The 27,449-nt window shown below is 43.4% G+C and overlaps 1 protein-coding gene across 1 annotated transcript in view; it reads right to left on the reverse strand.

Annotated features, from left to right (window-relative positions):
- The window catches only part of MTTP (microsomal triglyceride transfer protein), a 289,877-nt gene that overhangs the window by 55,345 nt on the left and 207,083 nt on the right, over positions 1-27,449 (reverse strand). Inside the window, exon 12 of the mRNA XM_086961598.1 lies at positions 9,480-9,691. Coding sequence (XP_086817724.1) covers positions 9,480-9,691 — 212 coding nt within the window. The remainder of the gene's footprint in view (positions 1-9,479; positions 9,692-27,449) is intronic.

A 27,449-nucleotide genomic window follows, 5' to 3' on the forward strand; every position in this document is an offset into this window, starting at 1 on the left:
TAAAATAGTAGTTTGGTAACCATGGGACGAAAAGCAGCCAGCGGTTGTCAGAGCAAACCAGATATAGTATGCACACAACGTGACATTGCCTCCTCCCCAAATTCTGTCACCTTAGCCCCACTACGCCCAAGATCTATCAGAATCAAGGTAGGTTGTCTATGGCGTAGCCTTTTATTCACATCAGGCCAAGGAATTAACCACAGACCATTACCAAGAAAAGTATCCTTCTTGGGTATATAAGAATTATTCACAGCATCACACTTTAGCTGCATCAACATGTTAACGGCAGTAAGGAAATTAAGTACGACATTGCATGTTAAATTTAACTTGGCCGTACACTAGAATAACTTTGCCGTACATTTAACTTCACAGTTTAACTTTTTAACTCGACTGTACACTAGAACTTGGCCGTACATTTGAACTTGGCCGTCTCGCCCTCAAACGTTCCACTCTGCTGCGCACATTGTGCTGGAAGGCCCCAACGAGCTACCGCCAACAGTTGCACTTTACCTTTTCAACTTGCCCGTACACTAGAACTTGGCTGTACATTTGAACTTGGCTGTCTCGGCCACCAATGTTCCTCTCTGCTGCGCACATTGTGCCGGTAGGCCCCAACGCGCTACAGCAAACAGTTGCACTACTTGAGATCCAGGGCACCGCATAACACACCGCTCACCGAGGAACCTGCCCACAGGCAGCCTCCCAAAAATTGTTCTCATTCCATACGTCATGGAAGTAGAGTCCAGGACTACCGGCAGGTCAGTCCCTCCTCCCCGCCGACCCACTGCAAATGTGGAATCTACCCCCTCCTGGGGTCCATGGAATGGCTGCACCTCCATTGTTGTGCATCCGTCTTTGTTGTTAACTGTCAGCGCTCCGCAACGTCTTACTCTCCTGCCGGGGTCGACGACTCTCCTTTCATCCAGGCTGTACACCAAGGGGACAAAAAAAACGAAACCCCCTGTGGCACAGCCTTAAATAGCCTGCTAGGTTTCATTTCCTGCAAGTTTCATTTTTATGTCACCCCGGCCAGCCAACCCCTTCTTTGTCCAGGGGCCCCGGAGGAGGCTCAGCCCCATGGCGCTACTAAGGGCTCCCCTTCTCTAGGCACGGGGGGCGCCTGTCAGGTCAGGACTGTATACTGGTGACTTACTTTATCAAACAGCAATGTACGACAAATAAAGCAACCAGCCAAACGTGGACTATTACGTAAATCATAGCTGAATAAACCTTCACACAATGTCTCTGCATACATTCCACCTGGATCCCTAACTAAGCCCCTTTTGTCCACGAAGGAAAATATCGATGTAGCAGTACTTCTCATACATTCAGCTTGACTTGGAAAAGCCCCCCATGTATCCACCCATGCCTGCTGCCCAGGTTGACTGGAAATGCTCCCTAATGTAGCTACTCCTGGCTTTACCTGCATGTTAACTTGAAAATGCCAAAGGTAATTCCGCACAGCAAACATTTGTTTCCTTCTATTCAGAGGCAGCTGTTTAGCATTCTCCTCCCAAAAAATCGATTGCCTTATGCTACTTTTAAGAACTACTTCTAAGACTGCTTTTCTTTTACTGGCTGGGATTTTAAAAGCTCCGGTTTAAAGAAATCCCAATTTTGCAGTTTCTCTGTAAAAGCCAGTCGTGCGGGGCTTTTGAAGCTAAAGGGATCTCTGAATGCATATTATTTAATGGATATTTCAGACACAGAGTCTATAACAGGAAATCCCTTCCTGACCCTCCCCAAGATCTTTTCAAATGGATCATTGCCTGCTGGCACTTCAGTAAAACCCTCCATTGGGTGTTATTATTGTCCGTAACCAGCAGCCTTTTTTAAATATGAAAATTGAAATCATAAACATGTAAGCCGCAAGTAAAAGTTGCTTGTTTGAGTGCAGCACAGATCGCTGCTGCGGGGCACACCGCAGAGTATTCCAGGACCCTTCGGAGGTGGGCACGGTGGAATCATGATCTTTAAGAAATTATATATAAACATACCAGTGACATGAGCCCTAGCACATGGAAACCACTGTAAAGTTGAGTTCAGCGACGCAAGCGGCCACCATAAAAGTTGAACAGTAAAAAAGTTAAAGCGCAGAGAGATGCATGGCACCATGTCCATCCCACAGCAAAGCAATGCACATATCACTCTCAGGTACATAATAGTCTGTCCCGTATAGTCTATTTTTGGCTCCTCGGCGATGGGATAAGAGACGTAGACACCATAACCATACTGCCGAGAGGAATTTCAGACCACTCTCCTGTATTGCTATCACTCACCACTAAAGAGAAGAAGCGCGCAAGAATTTATCCCATGTAACCCAACTATCTTACGATACCCCAGATCAAAAAAGACCTCAAAACAGCAACCAAATACTACTTTGCAGAAAACACAACGTCAGTGTCCTCCCCCTCGATTCTGTGGGAGGCATATAAAACGGTCCTGCGGGAGAGCGCGATCGCAGCAGTAACAGGACATAAGCAAGCATACCAGCAAGAGCTCGCAGAGCTGGAGCTGGCACTCCAAGAGGCTAACATGACACACATGGCCAGTCCCACACGGAGACTGCACATGCACTGAAACTACGCCAACAGCAATATCGTGCACACCTCGAATCGAAAGTCAGGGATAACATCTCTAGCACCGCACACAGGATTTACGACATCGGGGACAAGGCAGGGAAAATGCTGGCATGGCTAGACAGGAGGAGATATGGTAGTAGAGACATACAGCATCTGTATAGTCAGGAGAGACAGCTGCAAACACACCCAGAAGATATAGTGCACACTCTGGCGGAACATTTTCAGGAAGAATACACCTCAGAAAGGGAAGTCACAGCACAGGGGTCAATAGAGTCCCTTAATAACGTAGAAATTCCCACACTTCCGTCAGAGGCAATGCAAGAACTTGAGGCGGATCTGACGGGAGAGGAAATACAATGTGCAATCCAGGCGATCCAATCCGGGAAAGCACTGGGCCCCAACGGGATACCCATTGAATGGTACAAAAGCATGTCAGAGACCCTTAATGAGCCCCTATTGGCAATGTACTTAGATAGCCTGGAAAGGACAGAACTCTCATTAGATCAATGTACCGCGACGATCGTAGCCAGACCAAAACCCAGAAAACCACCGGCGGAATGTTCCACATATCGCCCCATATCCCTACTTAACGTAGAAGCAAAGATTCGAGCGAAGCTACTGGCTAAAAGACTGTTGAACAACTTGCAACTGTTGATCCACCCGGATCAATCGGGATTCATGCCCTACCGGAGTACGGCCCTCAATCTTAGACGGGTGCATGGAGCGAAGGCCCGAGCCCACTCCCTGCCGGCAGCGGCGATGATCCTCTCACTAGATGCCAAGATGGCGTTTAATCTGGTGGAATCGGAATACCTATTTCCTGTCCTGTCAGGCTTGGGCTTTGGCCCTAAGTACATTTCTTGGGACAGACTACTCTATACCAAACCAGTTGCTCAGGTAATTGCCAATGGTCACATCTCGCACACTTTCCCACTAGCACGGGGAACTCGACAGGGTTGCCCCCTGTCCCCTTTGCTTTTTGCCTTAGTATTGCAACCATTGGCAATACTTATTAGAACAACACCTTTGCTGAAAGGGATAGGATGGGCGGAAGGCTGGGAGGACCGAGTGTCCCTCTATGCCGATGATATGCTTATCTACTTAACGAATCCCGAGAGCGGCATCCCGGCGCTTTTAGCGCTATGCGACACGCATGGAAAGACGTCGGGATACACACTGAACTGAGCGAAGTCAGTGATTTATGTGCTGAAGGGTCCAGAACCGGTGCTCACGCAGAACTGCCCCCTTGCACTAACGCCGGACTCCTTTAAGTATCTGGGTATCCATATCACAAACAACGCCTCAGACTTCTACGACCAAAACCTAAAGCCCCCCTTGGAACGTCTCCGAACAGACGTCAAGCACTGGGCAACACTGCCATTGACCCTCCTTGGACGCGCAGCGCTGTATAAAATGATGGCATTATTAAGATTTTTATATGCCCTAGAAAACACACCATACATGGTCCCGCTGCGTTACTTCAAGCAAATAAGAGCGTTAGTGTCCAACTTGCTGTGGAGTAATGGCCCGGCACGCATCGCACATGATAAATTGACCAGAAGCTAGTACAAGGGGGGCATTGCCTTACCGGATATACACTTATACTACTGGGCGGCGCAACTCAAAATTGTGAACTAGTGGATACACATGTCAAGAAATGACCCTGCGTATAGAGCTGATTGGGTACAGCTGGGAACAGACAGTATGCTATCACCTCTGTACAATAAACAACAAATCTCACGACTGATAGGACCTACAAAACACACAATCACTATATGGCATGCAGCGCAGACGAAGCTGGGGTGGAAGGGGAAAATTACCAAATTAACCCCTCTTTGGGACACGAAAGCCCTTGGGCACTTGAGACACAGTAAGGGATTTACACAATGGGATAACATTGGTATTTCCACGGTGGGGGACTTATGGGAAAAAGACACTGTAATCACATTCACGAAATTACAACAACAATATGGACTAGGCCCGAACGAAACCTACAGGTACATTCAAAGTAGGCATGCGCTACTACAAGCGATACCGTTAGGCACAGAAATACCAGACTCCTCACCACTGGAAGATAGGTTACTTACCGACTACATGCAACAAGGAGCTACCTCACTTACACACAAGAAATTGATCAACAATCTGAAAGACCCCGCAATAGCGTTACGAGACAAATGGGTGGGAAACGTAGGAGATATTAACGATTTGGATTGGAATGAAGCGCTAGCCTCCCCAAAGGAAGTGGGCATATCAGCAAAGTTAAGATTAGTACAGCTCAAAATCCTACACCGCATGTACTACACACGATGCATGCTGCACAAGATACATAGAGCAACTCACCCCTTCTGTCTTCGTGGCTGCGGAGAAGAGGGTACACTATACCACACACTTTGGGAATGTCCCCACATAGGAGAATTTTGGCGACAGGTCATGCGTACCATCTCCCAAACATTACAAATCTCCCTCATCCCTGAACCACGCAAATGCCTATTAAACATTTAGGAGCCGAATGACCTAAATAGATATGGACTTATATGGGCCACATTAGCTATCATGGTAGCAAAAAGAGACATTGCGCAAAAATGGGGAGCCTCAGACATACCTACGACGTCCATGTGGAGTAGGAACATAGACTTATTGATGTTTACGGAGAGAGCGGTATATGTGCTCAGGGCCTGCCCCCGTAAATGGAACAAAGTGTGGTCAGATTGGAATAAATACAGAGGAGAGCTGTGTGAACCTCTTCCTGAGGTCGACGATTTGAGTTCAGATGAGGAAGAGGAGAATGTATAGTGGGCACGGATGGGCGACACACCGCATAGAGGACTTAAGAGAATAGCTGGGACTATGACAGACTGGTGGATACAGCAAAGTGCATGAAGACATTAGGCAGTGGAAGGAGGCAGGCATGGAAATGGCCGTTGGGTACAAATAACAATTTGAGCCGCAGTTTTGAGTTATGTTCCAAGAAAACAGACAACAAAAGGTTATTTAAAAAAAAACAAAAAAAACCAGTTAAAGCGCAGCATAGTGCTCGGGGACCATGGCTCACATGATGTTTTAGTTGTCTCTGCCTGACCTAGATGCGCAATAGTGGTGGGGGGAGTTGAAGCGAGGAAAGGCTCACAGAGCGGCCATAACGTGTGTACAAAGTAAAACAAAATGCACACCTCCAATAATTTAATGTAAAAAAAAAAAGATTTGGGGATCTGCAAGTGGCCCCATTGTGTTAGTGAAAGTGCGCATAGCACGCTGCAAATACAAAAAATGTGCCCGCCATTGCTAAAGCTTGCGTCCCACCAGCGCCCTTTAGATGAATTAGGCACAGAGTTCTCCCAAAGGGCTAATGGAAGCTATACAGTAAGGCACAGTAAAAGGTCCTGTCCTGATGGGAGGTTTCAAAAGAAGACAGAGAGGTACCAAGGAGAGATTAACAAGCCTATTAACAAATCAGAAGCCAGAATTTATGAAGGACATTGACAAAAGCCAATGACAAATCTGGGGGAAGAGTGGGCGGGGCTTCAAGCACATACTCAAATACAGCAAGCCTCGCAGAGCAGCACTTGTGCTGACTAGGCTTGACCTAAAAAAAATGCCCAAGAGGGCCCTGGCCCACTTGCAGCACTGCCTTTTATCTGTTTCTCTATTTTCTTACTTGCTCATTATCAGCAGCAAAGAAAAGCATTACATCATGCCTATCCTAAATGAAACTAGAAGAGTTCCCCACCTCGCTACTTCTGTGTGATAATTTAGACCAAGTCCCAGGAAGCAATCTATAGTCAGAATATCTAGACACTTCTAAAGAGGATATTCAAAAGCAAGTGCAACATCCCGTGCAAAGTTAAGGCCAAATGTCAAATAAACATGTTTCAAATAATAGCTAGGGCAGTACTAATGGTAATTTTAGAAAACAATAGCTACTGCAGTTTTGTTGTTTCTTAGCACTGAAAAAAATGATGTTTCTATTGCTCAATATAACATTATTCCTTGTATTGACCTTGGAGTCCAAAAAATTAAGTTGGCAATGCCAATATCTGCAACTGAGAAATTTTTGTTTTAATTCAGCACGAAAATTCCATACATATGAAGCAAATGCTCAGGGTCGGCTTTAGCGCAGTGCGACTGGTGCGGCCTCACTGTGCGCTGACCTGTGAAGGGGGCGCTGTGACCTCAGGGGGGAGCGGTGCTTAGCAATATCTTTTGATAGGAGAGATGAGGGGCACTTTTGCAGGTGGTAGTGATCGAATCGGAGGATGTGGTCATGGGACGTGGGGGCGTAAAAAATGACTGTTGAACCAGCGCCACCAGCGCTAAAGCCCGCCTTGCAAATACTTGCACCATTTTGCCAGAGAATCTCCCAGATCAAAGAACAGACTGGGGAGAGAGTGGGCAGTGACATTTTCTGAATACTCTGCTGACTGAGAGAAAGATTCAGTCTGAAACTACCTCCAACAAATTGAATTTCTCCCAGTTTCACAGGGCCTTATTATTATATCTATAGTCACCTCGGTGGTCACCCTCAACATTCATATATATATTTTTAACAGCAAAATGTCTATGAATTTTTCTGCATTTACAGCAATCCAACGTGGATGCAAATTCGAAATTGTCAATTGTACGAATCGTTACAGAGGTAATTATTGATTGATTACTGCACCACCTAGCCATAGCACCCGCAAAATTCGCTTTTTCTATACTTATTTTATGAATTGTTTGTACTGGGGTCCCAATCTCTCCTTCAGATGAGATCTCATTAAATAACTCTAGAGGTTGAAATGTTATCAACAACACAAACCACAAACATGTCCTTTGATTACCATTTGCTGTGAAGTGAAGTGTTAAATTTGTTTGTTTTACTGTATATTTACTCCTTTTATATTTGTATTTATTTATGTTTTCGTTCTATGTGTGATCACTGGGGATCCGTCGTTTTGCTGCTGGATTTCATGATTTGTACTCATTGATTTTCTTTAATTAATTGATGTCTGCGTATCCTGCGGCCACCAGTGGTATGCTGTTTTAACACTTAACATTGATTGCGTATGGCAATTTATTTGCTATTTATTCCGCATTGCCCTGATGAATGAGTCCTTAGTGAACCATTGTTTTACATATCCAAAGCATTGCTAGTGTAGAACTAATGAGAATTTGCTTTTTATATAGCAATAGATACTGCCACTTAATGTTGTTTCTGTTACCCAATATACTATTAATCAAAGTATTGACTTTAGAATTTCAAAAGTCTGTCAGCCCAGCAGTATTTAAACTTAGGACATCATAGTTAGGATGTTTGCCAAGTTTCAAAAAAAAATGCAACAGAAAAACACCATAGCATGAGGTTTGACCAATCCTGAATGCAAAGTAAAAAACGTACATGTCTTGTTACTAACTGAAATCTATGGGCCCGATTCCCAGAACTAACTTACGACAAAATCCTAAACTTACTACTTTTGGTATTCACAGAAGGCATTTAGTAGTCTTAAGTTAGGATTTTGGGCCATATGTATGTAATCTCTATTTACCGATTCTTAAATACCGAATTTTACCGATTCGGTATTTAAGAATCAGTAAATAGCATGTAGGTAAAAATTCGATGAATGTTACCGAATCGGTAATATTCAGTATTACCGATTCGATATTTACAGATTCAGTAATTCCCATGCATTCCTATGGGCCTGGAGGCCCTTAGGAATGAATGGGAAGCCATTCACTATTACTGATTCGGTAAATACCGAATCAGTAATGGGGGGACATATTCAAGGGTGGCAGGGTGTCACATTGACACCCTGTTGCACCCCTGAATCGTGCTTGTGTGCACATGTGGCACACATACATGCCCTAAGGGCATGTATGTCTGCCACATGGGACTTTTAAAAAAGCACAACATTGCTTTTTTAAAGGTTTTCGATATTTACCACCAACTTGTAGTTGGTGGTAAATAATAAATCCTTAAATAAAAAATGCACTCACTTGAGTGCTCCCAACATAGGATTTAGGGATTCAGTAATTTACAGATTCGGTATTTTAAGGATTCGGTAATTTACCGAATCCTTAAATTCCCGAATCGGTAAATTACCGAATCCGTAAATCCACCAACCTACATTAGAAAAAGCGAAATACTGGTCGGTAACAGCAAATTTACAGATTTTCGTCCGTTACCGACCGGTATTAAGATACCTACATATGGCCCCAGGTCTTAAGTTAGGATTTTGTCCGAAGTTAGGATTTTGTCTTAAATTAGGATTTTGTCCTAAATTTGGATTTTGTCTTAAGTTAGGATTTTGTCCTAAATTAGGATTTTGTCCTAAGTTAAATTTAAATTTAACTTAAGTATGTCTTAAATTTAACTTAAGACAAAATCCTAATTTAAGACAAAATCCTAATTTAAGACAAAATCCTAATTTAGGACAAAATCCTAACTTGAGACAAAATCCTAATTGAAGACAAAATACAAATTTAAGACAACATCCTAATTTAAGACAAAATCCTAATTTAGGACAAAATCCTAATTTAAGACAACATCCTAATTTAGGACAAAATCTTAATTTAAGACAAAATCCTAATATAAGACTACTAAATGCCTTCTGTGAATACCAAAAGTGGTAAATTTAGGATTTTGTCGTAAGTTAGTTCTGTTCTGTGAATCGGCCCCATAGTTTGGGCCAAAACATAATTTGAAACAATCATTGATGACAATACGTGGTTTTACAGAATAGTGCCTAATTAGTTGCAAAAAAAACAGTAGTCACATCTCAGTTGTGATATTGACTCATTATCTAAACAGGTCAAATTGCCTGAGAAGGGAATCTCCCCCTGACACGTGAGTTCAACCGCTGAGCTACACCTTCTACTCAGGTTAAATTCAAACAGTGAATGTGTGAACAGTGTGAAACTTACCTTGCGGGCAGTTCAAAATGTAGAACATCTTCAATGACGGAAAGCATGTATTTATTCATTTCATGGGACAGTTCTCCAATCGAGAGCAGTATGTTTTTAACTTCCATGTAGGATGGATTACTGTTCAAGATGACCTCTGCAGCAGCCGTCCTCACTGTCTTTTCATGAATCTTGCGAGTCTGGTGATAAATTCTGTTCATTGCTTTTCGAACCTATTCAGAAATATAACCAATATATATATTTGGAGAAAAAGGTTAGAAGACATAACTTGCTGATATTTATGGCATCAGCAACTGAGCCTGCTTTTTCTCAAAGACCCACATCTCACCTTGATTTTTAGATGCTTTCTATTTCTACTTTGCTTGACACACTATACAAAAAGAACTGGATATTTTGATCTGAAAGGAGTACCTAACCCTCGTGATGATGCATATTGAAGTAATGATGCACCTTACTGTCTTGACATAGATAAACAAAATTCAGTCTTCTTGCTCCCTTCCCCAAGTCCTTACATTGCATTGACTCATCAAAAACGTAAACCTACTATTGCAGGGCTCGGATGCCTTGTCACATCCAAGGAATATATCTGGCTCAGAGAAGGGTGGTAACATCCAGTACTCTGAAAAAACTATTTTCACTTAATCTTTTCTTACATAAATAGAATCGACACCACATGATTTAGCGATGCTGTGGGAGCCTAACCCCAATAATCTCCTGAACCCCAATATCACTTGAACCCCAAATTTCACCTTAGGCAGTTTGGCTTTCTGAAATTGATCTAGCGGTAAGTAACTACCCTCTCCATCAATGACATTAGTTTAGCAGAGAAAAGTTACATTACAAACTGAGACTTTTCCAATAACTGAGTTCTTGATCAAAAATACAGTTTACAGATATATTACAGATTTCTTAATAAAAAGATTACAGAAATGCATTATTTGCCATGAAGGCTCAGATACAGAATCACAAATCAAAACAAAATCCTTATTTGGACAATTAAATCCCTAGATGTTAAGTGTCCAACTCATGTAGAGAACTGACAGCATCCTAAAAGAGGCACACAAAGTCTCAAAATAATAATTGAGTCTCAGGGGGAAAATGAGAAGTTTCCCCCGAACCTTCATACCTAGGAGTTTTCATACACAATTTATGCATATCAATAAAAAAAGCAAATTTAGCATTGTATGATCATTGTTAGGTTGCATTGCAAACCAAAAACTATTTAGTAGTTAGAAATGTTCTTAACACTAACCCATTTCTTAAGGTCAGAAACATCTTCTGCTTACTTTCTCAGCAACTGCACTCCAGAGATGTACTACATAATATGAAACATTTCTCAAACAATAGCTTTTCAAAATATGTTTTTCTATTCTCTTATATCCAAACTTTCAGTGGAAATCCTTTCAAAATGATACATTGGGTACATGATGGAAAGTTTCATTCACAATAAACACATTCTAATACAATAGTTCTTTCATGTCATCGCGCTCTGTGTTTCGCAGAAACTATGGGGAGAGAAGACTCGCAGGGGGACGTTGATTGGGAGGGGGAAGAAGCAAAAGAAAGATGAGCAGAATACCAGAAACTATATCCATTTTAAATAATAGGTGTCTTTCACAAACATGCAAAAAGAATACTTGATGGTCAGAATGCTGAACAATGTCAAACATTCATCCCAGTAAAGAGATCTTGGCATACATCTATAGTGTTTTTGCTCACCCAGCCATTCCAGTTCAAACCCAGCCATATGCAAATCAGTCTTGACCCTGTTCCCCTTGGGAACATTCCAGCCCAAACTGTTAGGCCAGGTCTTCCCTGGACCGGAAACAAGCTTCCTGGAATTGGTTTGGGGTATCACCCCTCATCAGCCAGGCTTGCTTCAATCTAGTGGCATGGAGAACACAAGACCCAAGTCTGGGCATGCCCATCCCACTTGGGGTGTTAAATGCAAAAAGTAGTGAGCAAAAGAATGATAGATTTAACCGAGATCTCTGGACTGGGGGTGAATGCTTGATTTATTTAGCATTCCGTCCATCATTTGTTACTGCAGCATGCACAAAAATGTGGGTAACTATACTTTATTATTAATCACACTTCTAAACAAATTAATCAAATTGTTTTAAGTGTAAAATCATTGGTTCATCAGTTACAATAATATGCAGCATTAGAATTAATAATTCACACAAATAATGTCACCTAAAATTGCACATTTAAAAAAACTTTTAGGACCTCTCCTTTTGATTATTTTTTTTATAATCACTTTTACCCATTAATAAACGTTATTAATCTGCTATTGGTTGGTTGTAACTTTTATGTTCTTAGATAATCAAACATTCTACACCAATCACTTTAATTGCTGATGCATTCATTCCTTGTTGTTGTCCATTTCCACATCCATTGACCTTTTTCTTTTTCTCGAAGTAGTATTGCTCTCAGTGCTCCGATTATGTCTATTAATCATGCACTTTTAAAGTTTTACCAAATGAAATAGAGCAATTGCACAAATCATTATTATTATTATTATTATTATTATTATTATTATTATTATTATTATTATTATTATTATTATTATTATTAATAATAATAATAATAATAATAATAATATTATAGGGGTTTGCACTGATTGAAGAACACCACCACCAATATTACCTAATCATTCACCTACTTTACAAAACCTACTTCCTAAGGATCCTACACTCTTCCATAATCCTGGTTTCGTCAATGATCTAATCCCATGAGTCAAATTAGATATGTTATGTTACTAATAAAAGAATCAATCACTCCACTATAATCTGGCATGTAGCTACAATACCTCACTGCCTTAATTACCTTACAAACTTTGCACTCTTTTGCCAAAAAACTATCTAAGGGAAGACGGCTTTGCATGACTATTACTCTAATGGCTACCATCTCCACATTTACAAATTTAAAAGAGCCTGCTGTACCTACAGCACATCTATCTACTACTGTAGACCATCATCAAATATTCACACCATTCACAGTTTCATGTATTGGGGGAATAATTGCCCACAAAATGTCTAGAATGACTTGTCCAAAGCTTTGTTTTACTTTCCTCAATTTATGCTCTTCATCTAACTCACTATGATAAATGCTAGGGAAAACTAAAGCCAAATACTAATACCCTACCCAATTTATTGGCTGGTTAAAATAAGCAGTCTCCACTAACTTCATATGGTTAATCTCACATGCTTTTATCTCCAAATTATACTTTCATTTTTTCCCTAGGAATATGCCTTACCATACACATTTCACATTCACTTTCCTGGTCCTCTCCCAACCTAGGATATAAGCCTGAATAACTAAATTCCTTTTCTTATTTTATGTCTTCGAAAGCAATCTTCTGCTCCTCTAAATTTCTCACTATTTTCCAACCTATCTCATTATATTCTCTAATAAAATCACACCCTTCATTACTCAATAAAGAAAAATAATCCTTATTCAAATTAATATTGTATATGTTTTGTGCAATCACCCTCAAACAGACCTAGACTGGGAACCAAAACCAGCCCTGGCAAAGTGCACAGCCGGCCCCCGGGTGGATTGGGGTTGCAGCCGCTTTTGTTACAGGGGGGCGATATTGCAACTATGTTGCAAAAATGGCCCTGTAACAGAAACGGCCCCCAGGGGCCCAAAATCGCCCACACCCTGGCGGCCCACCGGGGAAATGCCCGGTGCCCTCTACAGCCAGTCCAGCCCTGCCCTCAAATACTCACCATATACAATTCTTTTATCATTCTCATTAATAAACCAATTCTCTGAATACACATTGAAATCAGTCAGATAAAAAGAAATTCGTCATGATTGATAATAGCAATGTCAATATATCAAGACAACGAGTATGAAATCTCTAATTGTACATTCGTCGAACACTCTCCAGCTGACCTGGGATGGAAAGTACATATGTAGCACGTACTAATCTTTACCAAGTCTATATATGCCCTAATCATTTTAGTATACACATTATTATTAAAACCCCTAACTAAATGTTCTTCATGTATTGGTATCAATTGTTTAAATTCGTCATGATTAGTTTTAACTTCATTGCTACTTTTTGTATAACGTGAAACATTTCACACATGAATCAGTAAGCACACCAACAGGCCAACTAATACTAATAATGGTATAATTAGCAGCATCATCCCTACACTTTTACAACATCTGCTGTTTACCATCCTCTTGTATGAGTTTCCAAATATTATTTAGTGGCAAATATAAAAATGTTAACCAAAGTTTTCTTCAAAATAAAAATATGTTTCTTCTTATTCTTATTTCCATAAAAAATAAGGAAAGAAAATAAGTGTTGGCTTTTCAGGCTTTGTAAAAGTTCATGCTTCTGTTGAAAGTCTATGCTCCGAATGTAGATCATGTTGATTTTTACCTGAAGTTGGAAAGGGAATTGGTCCCATATGTTGGTGTACCTCTATTATGGGCTGGAAACTTCAACTGCATGCTCAATTTAGACAGACGCCCACCAAGGCCACGTACTAAGCCACACATGACAGATGCCCTACGCACAGTGATGGAATGCCTACACTACATATATGTCCCCACACATGAGACTTATGGCCTGCTCAACAGGTTCTTGGTCTCTAGTGACATGGCAGCTGCCACATTGCAGATCCAAATCCTGGGTCGATTTCTTTCAGGTCATGCTCCGTTGCTGCTAGAATGGACAGCACCAGCTTGCAGGTCCCTTTCAGGTGTCTTTGGCCGGAGACACTCTGTGACACCCTGTTCCGTAAGGAGCTCCGCAAGGTAGCTGCCGGGTACCTAGGTATGAAGTGGCTTTCCACCGCTTGGTGATGGCTTGAGTGGGGCATTCTGAAGCTGATGACATGGGCAGAATGCTGGTTTAAGGCTGGTGGTATGAGACGGCACCTTGAACGGGAACTGACTTAGACACAAGGGGTTCTGACGGACCTTCAACGTGCAGTACCCAGGGTCAAGGATTATTTGGAGTCATTGTTGACAGCGCAGCATCGTGTTGGGGACATCTGGGACAGGCTGGCCAGCCTGACCAGATGTGAGTACCAACAGCTATTGCAATCAGAGGGGGATACATCGGGTAGACTATTGGCCTGGCTACTGAAGAGGGATTGCTCGCCCCCACTCATACTCTCACTACGACGCTTGGACGGAATGATGTTCAACACTCAGGCCGGCATGAACTCTCTACTGCTGGACCACCTGGCGACTGTTTACTGACCTTCGAGTAGAGGAATTGCAGGAAGCTATTGGTTACATGGCACACTGCAGGGCTCTGAGCCTGGACGTGCTCCAAGTGGAATACTATCAGACACTCGCTGGCCTCTTACTGTCGTGCTTACTGGAGACTCTTCAGGAATCTAGTCATACAGGTTCCCTACCACAATCCATGTGGGAGACCTAGGTTGTCATGCTCCCAAAACCTGGCAAAGATCCGATGTAACACAGTTCCTGCCATCCCCTATCCATGCCTGGAGTTGACACTAAAGTCCTGGTGAAGACAGGGGTGGCTCCTCCGCTAAGGCGGGGAGCATCATCCCACTGCTCTTTGAGCAGGAAATAACGTAGTTATTATCATTTTATTTTTCACAGGCTTGGGGCTGGGTTAGGGTGGGGCCGAATGGAGGCACAAGGGGAGGAGTGGTTTGCACACTCCAAGTGTGCATGACTGCTTGAGCCAGCCAAACCGTCATGCACACTTTGCATGTTTCCCACCAGGCTGCATTACACAGCCCAGTGGGGAACGTGGTGGAGAAGCGGAGGAGAGACACGGCCGGCCGGCAAAGAGGTAAGTGGTATTATTATTATTTTTTTTTTATTTTGCCCCCCGCCACCTCTCTCCTCCCCGCCCCTTCACCCTTATTACCTGCAAGCTGCTACTGGTTGAAGTCCCTGGCAATATGCCTGGGATGTGTGGGGACCCATCTGGTCCATGAAGACCAATGTGGCTTTATGCCGGGTAGGGGAACACAGATGAATCTGCGGAGGCTATCCCATGTGCTCCACTCTGTGGTGGGCATGGGCCTGCGGGCCGCGGCTGTGGCATTCGATATTGAAAAGACCTTCAATACCGCCAGATGGGACTACCTTTGGGAGGTACTATGGAGGATGGGACTAGCCCATATGTTCATTTCGAGGGTCCTACTGCTTTACATCCAATCTGTGGCATATGTCTGTAATGGAACTGCAGTCTCTGAACGTATACCCTTAGAGCGAGGTATGTAGCAGGGAGGTCCATTGTCACCACTCCTCTTTGCTTTGGCAATGGAACCCCTGGCAATACAATGTGAATGGCCCAGTGGGGCAGCACAATGTCATCTCCCTCTGTGCGGATGATGCATTAAAATACGTCAGCCACCCAGACCGATCGGTGGCTGTGCTATTGAAGTTACTGGCTGCATTTGGAGAGGCCTCTGGCTTAAGTGTTAACCACCAGAAGTTAGTTCTTTTCTAGGGGTGGGTGGAATTTGCGTAGTCATGCTACGCATAGCTCCACGAAATGGTAAAAAATCGCAGCAAGCATGCGAAAGTTCCGCAAACAAGCGGAATTGCTTGTTCCGCCCATTTGCAATGCTTTTTTCCTGTTCGCTAACGCTCTTTGCATGCTCGGGGAGAAATATCTCATGAACATGCATTTTGAAAGCGCGAACAAGCAAAAATGTTTGCCAATTCGCGTTCTCCGTGGAACGCAAAATTACCCAAACTCTGCAAATTCCGCGAGCAGAACGAAATTTACCACCCAGGCCTATTCTTTTCCTGCTGGCTGGCTTGGTTGGGGTGGACACAGCTGCCCTCCCTGTGATGGGGCTCAGTTGGGAGTGCATTCACTTCCGCTATTTGGGCATACAGATGGCTCACACTGCTGAAGCCAACTACAATTTAAACATGGGTGAGGCCATCATTTGTCTAGAGGTCTCAATCCACTTCTGGAATCACCTTTCCCTTTCCATCATGAGAAGAGTGGCGTTGAGCAGGATGGTCTTGCTCCTTTGCTGCCTCTATGTTCTGCAGAGCTCCCTCTGTCCAATACAGCAAGCTACCTTTGGTAGGCTGAAGAGCCTTCTGATATCACTGGTACCGGCCGGCAAGCAGAGCAGAGTGAAATTGGAGGTTCGTAAGCTGGATGTGGAGCTTGTGGCCTGGGTCTCCAGGACTTGTGACTGCATTACTTTGCTGGACTACTGCATCACACTGTGCAGTGGTGTTCAGAGGGTCCAAATCATGAGAAGGCCCTAGTAGTGGAGTGGTGTGAGGAGGCAGACCTTCCTGGGGGTCTGATGAGGGGATCGAGGGTGCTGACAGACTGCCTGTTTATTGTCTGCCAAGTCATGGAGGTTTGGGAACAGGCGGTCACTCTAGTACTTCACAGGGCCTCATACACCAGATTATTGCCCCTTCAGTGGCTGCCCTGTTTTTGGCAGATACAATAACTTATGGACGTAACACAGTGGTAAGCTGGGGGATGCTCCACAGCTGGAGACCGATATCTAAATGGCACCTTCCTCGTTATGGAGGAAGCCCGGGATTGCTTCTAGCTACAACCAGACCAGTTCTTACAATATGCTAAGATATCATGCACAGCTCACAAAGTCTGGGCTGGTTTCCTGGTGAAGCTGGACCAGTCACATACGTTACGGCTACTCCTGGAACGGGCTCCACCAGAGGGATGATCTCCTGCATATACAAAACCCTGAAAGCCAACCCTAGGATGGACATGACAGGGATTCGCAATAGGTGGTAGGCTTACCTGCCAGAGCCCCTCAAGTCCGATGAATGGTGATGGGCATTCACACAAGTCTAGGAGGTTGCCAGCAATGCCCGCTTCAAGCACACACAGTACCGCTAATTGCACCGCACCTACCTAACACCTCAACAACTTCATAGATTAAATCTAATGTGATCTCCTGCTTGCTCCCAATGTGGAGTGGAGCAGGCGACATATCTCCATATGACTTGGGACTGTGTTAAACTATGGACTTACTAGGATGGTATTCTGCATGAACTGCTGGAGGTCATGCGGGTCCAGATCGAAAAATGGGACACCAATGAAACACAGATTTGCCTTGTTGAGATTGGTGCAGGCTAACCGTTGCATCGCGGTCCACTGGACACATCTCCAGCCCCCCACGCTGGACAGAGAGAGGGTGGACTTCCACAACTTGGGTGTGGTGGAAGAGTGACTGCTAAGGCGGGTCCACACTGATAAGAATGCGGACAGGTCCCTGGAGCTGTGGGGTTACATGTTGGAAGGTGTGATGGCTGTGGAGTCATGGCAAGCTAGGCCTTCTGGGCACTCATCAGTTTCCGGCTCTGCTGTATCCTTGGAGACCACACAGACAAATTCCCTGGACACCTGAATGATGTGTATGTTTGTGTGGGCATGTGAATGGCAGCGTGTGTGATGTGGCAAGTGTGTGTATTTATGTATATGCCCCATGGACAGGCAGGTGAATAGGAGTGTGTATATATTCACAACTGCTGCCGCTTCTGCATGTAAGATGAGGCAAGGCAGTTCTCATAGGGCTGGGCTCTGAATATTCTTAGGTGTCTACTTTCTGCCTCCCTGCTCCTTTTACATGGGGGGACACAAACCCCCAAATCTCTCTGATTCACCGCCCCTGCCCCCCTATCACTGACGGAGGTCCCCGGGAGAATGAACACACACTGGTTAGCTGCAGCCACTACTGTTAGTTGCTGTTTTAGTGTTGGAGGTTTCATTGGCTAATGTGTTATTTGCCTTTTACTTTGCTCCAGCAACATATTCTCGCACCACAACACATGTGCGAATTTGCATTCTGTAACTCTGACACTCTGGAATTTTTCCAGAGCTGCCCGAAGTAGTGGGCCTTCGGCCTCCATTGGTGGACCACTATATTGTATGTTCCCTTTTCACTGATGGCTGTACTAGATTGTATTGCTATGTCTTCTGTGATGCAAATGTGTATGTCAACCTGTTATATTTTATACTATGTGACAGCTGAATAAAAAGAAATGTTCATGTTTCAAAATTAAAAACAATTTTGTCGTCGACTAACTAGACTTCCGGTATCTTCTCAGTTTTAGGCAGAAATCTTTTTGCTCATGTTGTTTTCTTCTTTTATCATAACAAGATCATTAAAGTCTCTAATTCATGTTTCAATGTAGCTCTTAGTCAGTTTCAGTCTCTGTGTCTGAACCCCTCTCAAAATGATATTGACTCATTTATTTCTCCTTTGATACTGTGGCTAAATATACCGACTCAGGTGAGGCATATTTTCAATTTGGAACTCTCCTTATGGATGATCTTTTAAGAACTGGTGATTCACTCCAACTAGTTTCTAAGTTCAACTGTCTCTCAAAGTCTCTAATATTTCTTTCTGGTTCACAGTGCTTCAGTTTACAAGTTCTCCTCAGAATGTCTGCAGCTTTCTCTTTTTCAACAGCAATTTTTTGATTCTTTTCATCTTCTTGACTGTGACTTGTGCCCGTTGTTGAGCTCTGACTCAAACTCGAGCTGGCACTTTGATCAGATTTGCTTTCTCTACAGTGAATCACTTTCTTCCCGAAAGAGGTATTTTCTGCTTTAAATCTCAACTGCAACTTGTCAAAGCTTGGATCAGAGACTACTTCTTCCCGCTGCTACTCATCCTTTGCTCTTTAGCCACAGTAGTAGCTCTTCACTCTGATCACTCTTTAACTGGAAATCAGGAGGAATTTCAGTTTTTTCATCTGAACTCTCGCTCACCTGAAATTTGTACCCATGTCTGTTCACTTCATCTATACCAGTTCCAGGACAATCTTCACCCCTTCTAGATTTACCATGCAACCTCAACTTGTGAGCTTGGTGATTAGACTGCATATTTTGATCATTTATCCCATCATTTATGGCCCTCTCCATCTTTCATTGAGACATTTTTTGCAAACATGCTTAAGGGTAACCACCCAATCACCTGCATTCAGTCTGTGTCAGGGTGTATCCTTGTAATCTTCTATTGACACATTCACCTGATGAGAGAAAGACTTCACCATATCAGCCAGACCTTTGCAATAATCCAGAACAATGTCATCCTTTGTTTAAACCTGTGCAGCTGAATGCACAAATGCATTTCTCATTGCCCTGCCCATCACTACTTCATGGTAAAATAAGCCTGTCTTCCTGTCAGGAATTCTTCTCACATTCTTCAAAATAAGGGAAAGAGCAGTAGGCCACTTCAAAGCAATTGAAGAACAGCCTTTTGCCAGTTTATTCTTGAGAGTGCCATTTGAACATTCCACTAAACCTGAGGATTGGGGTCGATACCTGCAATGAAATCTCTAATTTATGTAAAAACAAATAACCACCTCAAATTAATCCGGTAACAAATTAATCTGCAAACTGGATTAGTAATATGAATAATGCAGCAAAGCAACAGTAATCAATCCACCAATTGAACCCATGATCATCACATAGCAAAACAAATCAGCACAGAAACAGAAATCCACCATCCCAATTCATACCTCAAGACGCATTTACAAACTCAAATTTGCCTTATTTATTCTTGAAGTGTGCGCCATGATCAGTCTCAATAGGAGTTGGGAGGCCACATCTTGGAATCAACTCCCTTAACAACAATTTAGCAACTGTAAGGCTATCTGCCCTACTTGTGGGAAATGCTTCCACCCTGGAGAACAGGAAGACTATTACCAAGACATACCTCATGCCATTAAACTGTGGCAATTCAATAAGCTCTGCCTGCAATCTCGTAAATGGGCCTTCTGATATGCCAACTTGATTCATAATCATCACAGTTGTTAAACACCAGCCTCACACATATTCAACAACATGTCGAAATCCTGTGTTTTCCCAATACTTTCTAAAATCCCAACCGCCTATCCCTTCCTCTATGAGTTTGATTGTGTAAATATTTACACATGGGCTGCAACACTGGATCTGGCAGGACATATTTCTACTGTAAATTTACATATAAATCTTAATAATTATTTTTATAACCCAGTCTTTCCCACTTCCTTTTCTCATTTTCAGGAACATCTTCCTGCAGGTCTGTCAATTCAGTCAAAGATGTTTGTATTGAATCCATAAAGAAACAATTTAAATTAATTGAATTTTGTACAGTATTGTGAAATCATATTTTTCTTTTTTTTCAAAAATTGAGTCTTATATTGCACAATATCTGGCAATCTGATCTGCATATCTATTTCCTAATGTAACTATGTTCTTGCCAGACTTATGGGCTGTGCACTTAAAGACAGCCACTTTTTTGGTTTTTGGTTTCTGAATTAGATCCAACAAATCCAAAAGATACATGCTATATTTGATCAAAGCTACCAAGATGTCATAAATCCCCTTTGTGACCAGAGCTGTCCATAATCATGAACAACAGAAAACCCATTGGCTATCTGTATATATTGTCACACTCACATTTGTATGATAGGCAACAAGCTCTCATTAAGGCAAACAATGCTGTCACTTTGGGCTGGACTGTTCCCATGAGGCACAGGGTCAGACTGATTTGCATATGGCCATGTCTGAACTGGGGTGGTGTTGAGTGCAAAAAAAACCGATGGATTTAGGCCCAGATCTCTGTACTGGGGTGAATGTATGACATTGTTCTGCATTCTGTCCATCAACTGTGGTTTTTGCAACTGTCACCGCGAGTGGGATGGGTATGCTCAGACGTGAGTCCCATGCTCTCCACACCACTAGATTCAAGCAAGCCGGGCTGAAGACGGCTGGAATGCCAGAAACTGGTCCTCGGAAGCTTGTTTCCGGTCCATGGAAGCCATGGCTTGGTAGTTCGGGCTGGACTGTTACCATGAGGCACAGGGTCAGACTGATTTGCATATGGCCATGTCTGGACTGGGGTGGTGTGGAGTGCAAAAAAAATGATGGATTTATGCCCAGATCTCTGTACTGGGGTGAATGTATGACATTGTTCTGCATTCTGTCCATCAACTGTGGTTTTTGTCACTTGAGCTGGTGTCACATTTGGTAAGGACAATACTTCAAATGCCTCTGTGATAGTGCATACTGCATAAGCAGCTTTCAGTTCACCATACTAGACAGAAACTATCACCAAATAATGTCAGATCTTTCATCTCCAATAGAATGTCATTTATGTCTAGTCTTGGTTTTGTGCATAATTTGTTCCCTTCTGTGCAATCGTGCTCCAGCTCACAATCAATTTCTTCTTCCCTGTCTTACAAACATTGTCTGAAAATGGAATCAGTAATGCTGAAGTCAGGACATTACATCTTCGTAAGGAAATATGCTCTTCTACAAGAATACTTTGCTCATAACTCGTCAGTCTACAGTTCATTATGTGCTGTGTTCTTGTCAAAAGAATCACAACTGAATGAGGGACATAGACAATTAAAGTATGACCATCACTTTTCCTTCACTTAGCTCAATAGCCAAACAAACAGCTGCAACTGATTTCAAATAACCTGGAAGACTTACAGTTACTGGATCAAATTCTCCTGAAAGATACGCCACTGGTTGCAAAGGCTTTCTATGTATCTGAGTGAGAATTGAAACTGCATACCCATCTTTTTCGTGACAAAATAGAAAATCATCCTATTTTAATCAGGTATTTTTTCAAAGCATCAAGATACTCATCATCAAATGGTACCGGATCCTGTAGATCATTGCATGTGAAGGTTTCACAAACAAGAAAAAGTTTGGACTCCACTGCCGACAGTACCCAACAATTCCAAGAAACAACCTAACCGCCCTCTTGGTGGTCGGTGGACTCAATTTCAGAATTGCAGAAACACATTCTTTAAAGACTTTCCTAACATCCTTTTCAATATGGAGTCTGAGATAAATTAGTTCCTTTTTGACATTACTGCATTTTAGGTGGGGAGACTCTCTGCCCATTTTCAGCTAAGTGGTTTAACAAGGCAATAGTATCAAATGTACAGTTCTCTTTTGTCTTAAATGGTATTAATAAGTCATCAATATACTGAGCCAGGACTGGATTATATGATAATTTTAGACTTTCTAAATCTTTCTTCAGTATTTGGGAGAAAATTGAAGGATTCTCAGTATACCTCTGTGAGATCCTACACCACACATGAACTTTATTAAAAATGAAAATACAAAGAGGAACTGAAAGTCTTCATATGATGGGATTGAGAAGAATGCTTGGCATAAGTCAATGACCATATAACATTACTGTAGCCTGAAGCCTTCAGAGGCGGCCGCTCCTCACGCTGCTCCCTGTGGTATTGTAACGCTTCACTGCCTTGCATTGCTCAGATTGATCTCTCTAATAGTTCGCTTTGCCCCTGCATTCATTAGTGCCTGCTTGCTGCTAATTATTGTATCGTAGCGCTATTTTGCGAAAGCGTGCATTCACTAGCATTCATTTGTGCTTTGCTGCCTTTGCCTGTATTATTATTTTGTGCCTGATTGTGCCGGTGCCACTGCCCACTACATAGCGCTTATTAGGTTGTGCTCCCAATCCAGTTTCGCTTTTGGCTTGCAGCCATTTTGGTGTTTGTTGCTGTGCCTCCCTGCCCGGCTCTCCGCCCCGCTCCCGCCTCCCAGCTGCTCCTCCCTCCCAATGATACTGTAAGCTCGACCCTCCGTGATTGACGCTGTGACCGTCCTGAAGCCTTCAGAAGCGGCCGCTCCTCACGCTGCTCCCTGTGGTATCGTAGCGCTTCACTGCCTCACATTGCTCAGATTGAACTCTCTAATAGTTCGCTTTGCCCCTGCATTTATTAGTGCCTGCTTGCGGCTAATTATCGTATCATAGCACTATTTTGCGAAAGCGCGCATTCACTAGCATTCATTTGTGCTTTGCTGCCTTTGCCTGTATTATTATTTTGTGCCTGATTGAGCCGGTGCCACTGCCCACTACATATCGCTTATTAGGTTGTCTCCCCAATCCAGTTTCGCTTTTGGCTTGCAGCCATTTTGGTGTTTGTTGTTGTGCCTCCCTGCCCGGCTCTCCGCCCCGCTCCCGCCTCCCAGCTGCTCCTCCCTCCAACTGATACTGTAAGATCGACCCTCCGTGATTGGCGCTGTGACCGTCCTGAAGCCTTCAGAGGCGGCCGCTCCTCACGCTGCTCCCTGTGGTATGGTAGCGCTTCACTGCCTCGCATTGCTCAGATTGATCTCTGTAATAGTTTGCTTTGCCCCTGCATTCATTAGTGCCTGCTTGCTGCTAATTATCGTATCGTAGCGCTATTTTGCGAAAGCGCGCATTCACTAGCATTCATTTGTGCTTTGCTGCCTTTGCCTGTATTATTATTTTGTGCCTGATTGTGCCGGTGCCACTGCCCACTACATAGCGCTTATTAAGTTGTGCACCCAATCCAGTTTTGCTTTTGGCTTGCAGCCATTTTGGTGTTTGTTGTTGTGCCTCCCTGCCCGTCTCTCCGCCCCGCTCCCGCCTCCCAGCTGCTCCTCCCTCCCACTGATACTGTAAGCTCGACCCTCTGTGATTGGCGCTGTGACCGTCCTGAAGCCTTCAGAGGCGGCCGCTCCTCACGCTGCTCCCTGTGGTATCGTAGCCCTTCACTGCCTCGCATTGCTCAGATTGATCTCTCTAATAGTTCGCTTTGCCCCTGCATTCATTAGTGCCTGCTTGCTGCTAATTATCGTATCTTAGCGCTATTTTGCAAAAGCGCACATTCACTAGCATCCATTTGTGCTTTGCTGCCTTTGCCTGTATTATTATTCTGTGCCTGATTGTGCCGGTGCCACTGCCCACTACTTAGCGCTTATTAGGTTGTGCCCCCAATCCAGTTTTGCTTTTGGCTTGCAGCCATTTTGGTGTTTATTGTTGTGTCTCCCTGCCCGGCTCTCCGCCCCGCTCCTGCCTCCCAGCTGCTCCTCCCTCGCCCCTCCCCCCTCCACTATCCATTTATGACAGATGCTTTTGAGCGCAGCGTTCACGCGCAGCGGTCGCGCCCCATGCGCGCCGAAGGTGCGCTTAAGGTAAGCCCGTCTACGCCCGTCCGCGCCTGGACCACGCCTAGCGCCATACCCCCTGGCCCCCGCAAAATCCACTCCGCCCGCATAACATACGACACCGCTACCCACTTAGCCCTTAACTCCGGCCGCCCAACTAACTGCTACCAAGCCGCCCCAGGACACACCCATGGACCCTTCACCTGCCATTCCTGAAAGCTCGACTGCTTCAGGACCCACACCAAATCCACAAACTCCAAACAGAGCTCCGATACTAACCAACTAAAGTGCATTCTGATCAACACCCGCTCGATCCAAAGACACGCCATTGAACTCTGGAACCTACTCGACACTACATCACTGGATGTCGCCTTCCTTACAGAAACCTGGATGAACGCATCATCAGCTCCCGACATCGCCATAGCCATCCCGGACGGCTACAAAATCATCCGAAAGGACCGCACCAACCAAATAGGAGGAGGCATCGCCATCGTCCACAAGAACACCATCCGCATCACGACCAGTTCCGACGACTAACTCCCAACGCCGAACACCTTCACTTCCAGATCCACACCGACCCCAAGACCACACTCAGAGGCACCCTCATCTACAGACCACCAGGACCCCGCACACAATTCAGCGATGACATCACTGACTTCATCAGCCCACACGCCTTCAACTTAATTTAATTTAATTTAATTTAATTTAATAACGATTTCTAAAGCGCCTGGTGACCCAAGGGCATCCCCGCACTATAAGATTTGTGATCCTGTTGAGGGGGGGGAGAGGGAGGGGAGACAGTCATAGGGGACTTCATTTAGGAAACAGATGAGTCTTTAATTTCTTGCGGAATGCCAGGTAGTTAGGTTCAAGTCTGAGGGAGCGGGGAAGAGCGTTCCATCCCGTAGCTGCTTGAAGGGAAAATTGTCGTCCTCCTGTGCGGGTTCTTTTGAATCTAGGAATGCTAGCTCGGTTCTCATTCTGGGATCGTAGGGATCTGGTTGCTGTGTAGGGGGTGATCATTTTGCTGAGGATCGCCGGACCAGATCCGTTGATCAGCTTGTGTGTCGTGCACATCGCTTTGAATTGCACCCTTTGGCGCACAGGGAGCCAGTGCAGAGCTTTGAGGGCCGGCTTGGCGGACAATCTGGAGGGGATGTTAGTGAGCAGGCGTGCCGCCGCATTTTGTGTCCGCTGGAAACCATAGCTACATGCATATGCCCTGTGTCAACTGGGAAATGGAAGGAAAAATAAGCAGTGTCCCACATACAAAACGTCAGTGTCTCCCAAACTTGTTCCAGTGTGTCTAGCCTGATTACAAGTGCCAACTAAGAAAATGTAATTGAATACATCTTAGGAGAATCATCTAGCTGAGTATAGAGAAGTTAGTGGTGGTTTTCTTAAATACCTGGTGCAAAAAACAGATTATCTGATCCTGAGAAATATTTAATCTTGATCTGGGAGTGCTGCAACTGTATAGCAACTGTAGTGAAGATTTTACATCTCATACTAATGAGGCTGAACAAGTGGGAACCAGGAATTGTTTCATGAAGCAAATGTCAACAATTGCATTCAGATCTGTCTTAAAAGAGGTGCTATTTGTACCCTGAGGTGAGTGCTTATCACTCACCTACAGGGTACACATAATATAGTCTAGAGTCACAAAGCTGTTATGGTCTTCAATTGGTCTAAAGTCTCTGAAAAAAACTAAGTTTATAGCGAAACTGGAAATACAAGCAATGGAAGAATGGCTATTCTAGGTTGTAAAAAAAATTTGCTACTGAAGGCCGATGGTTTTATCAAAGCACAATTTAGAAGATAACCAAGGAGGCAGTACTAATGAACTTGGGCCGACCCTCGGGGGCTTAAATACTCTGGTATCAGTAAAAATAATTAAGCTAAATGTGAATTGTAGATGGTTACTGGCATGCCAGGTAGAACTCTATAGTGGGACCGGGATAAAAAGACAAATTATTGTGACAAATGTATATATTCAACCAGGAATAATAACAGATTAAGAAGTTCAATTGTGCATGCCAGAGAAAGATTTGGAATCTATATGTATGATGAAAGCAGCATATTTGATAACGATCTTAGGAGATTTTAACCATAAATTTGAACCATCCCTTAGTGATAAACTGTTTGAGGAAATTTTAGCTACCTCACATATTCCCCATGCTAACTTTGGTGACGTAGGTAATGCTGTACGAGATAAATATTTGGTACAGTTCCTTGGATCAATAGGACTATTCTGTGCCAATGGACGGACGACTTTGGATTGCCCGGCAAAGAAGACTTTACGTTCAGGGAATCAGAACTGCCCAATTGATTACACTTTCATTGATGCATGGCACTTTAAAGATGTGGAACAAGTTGAGGTTTCGCAGAGTGAGGGTAGTGACCATTGGCCCTAAGAATTGTTAATTAAGATGGACGAGGAACCAGAAATAGAAAGAGTGATCCCCTTGCAGATTGAATACCCTAGATGCATAACCACCCGTATAACCGAGGAAAGTCTGCAATTGGTTAATAATTTGTTCATTGATTATACGGCTGTTGGTAATGCACCACAAAAAGGAAAAATCCTAACATGGTACAAGCGTACTATCGAGCAGATGGTAAATTGCCTAAAAATAAAAGTAAAAAAAGGGCCCGCCAATAACAACAACGGAAGCTTAAAGAAATGGTTTAATAACGAGTGCAGAAATTTTAAACTTAGGGTACGGAAATGGGAAAGAAAGTTAAAGAAAAAACAGATTAGGAGACAATGGAGAGCATTCGAGTGGCGAAATTGGAATATAAAAATAAAATGAGAGAAAGGAAACTAGAATATAAATCCAAACATTGGCAAACAATGTTAGAAGTGACAAACACAAACAATATAAGGTATTTCTGGCATTTGGTAAAAGAGGGCAAGGTACAAGGGGAATTGTGAGGCTTGGTGGGTGAAGATGATTCGGTTACTCATTTGAGCAACCAATATAGGGGTAAAGATTTAAAGAATACCCTGAAGTAAAGCCTGAGGAGCTAGAACAATTAAAACAGAACTTTTCCTTTCAAAATAT

Source organism: Lissotriton vulgaris, chromosome 3_1 (assembly GCF_964263255.1).
Source record: "Lissotriton vulgaris chromosome 3_1, aLisVul1.2, whole genome shotgun sequence".
Classification (NCBI taxonomy): Eukaryota; Metazoa; Chordata; class Amphibia; order Caudata; family Salamandridae; genus Lissotriton; species Lissotriton vulgaris.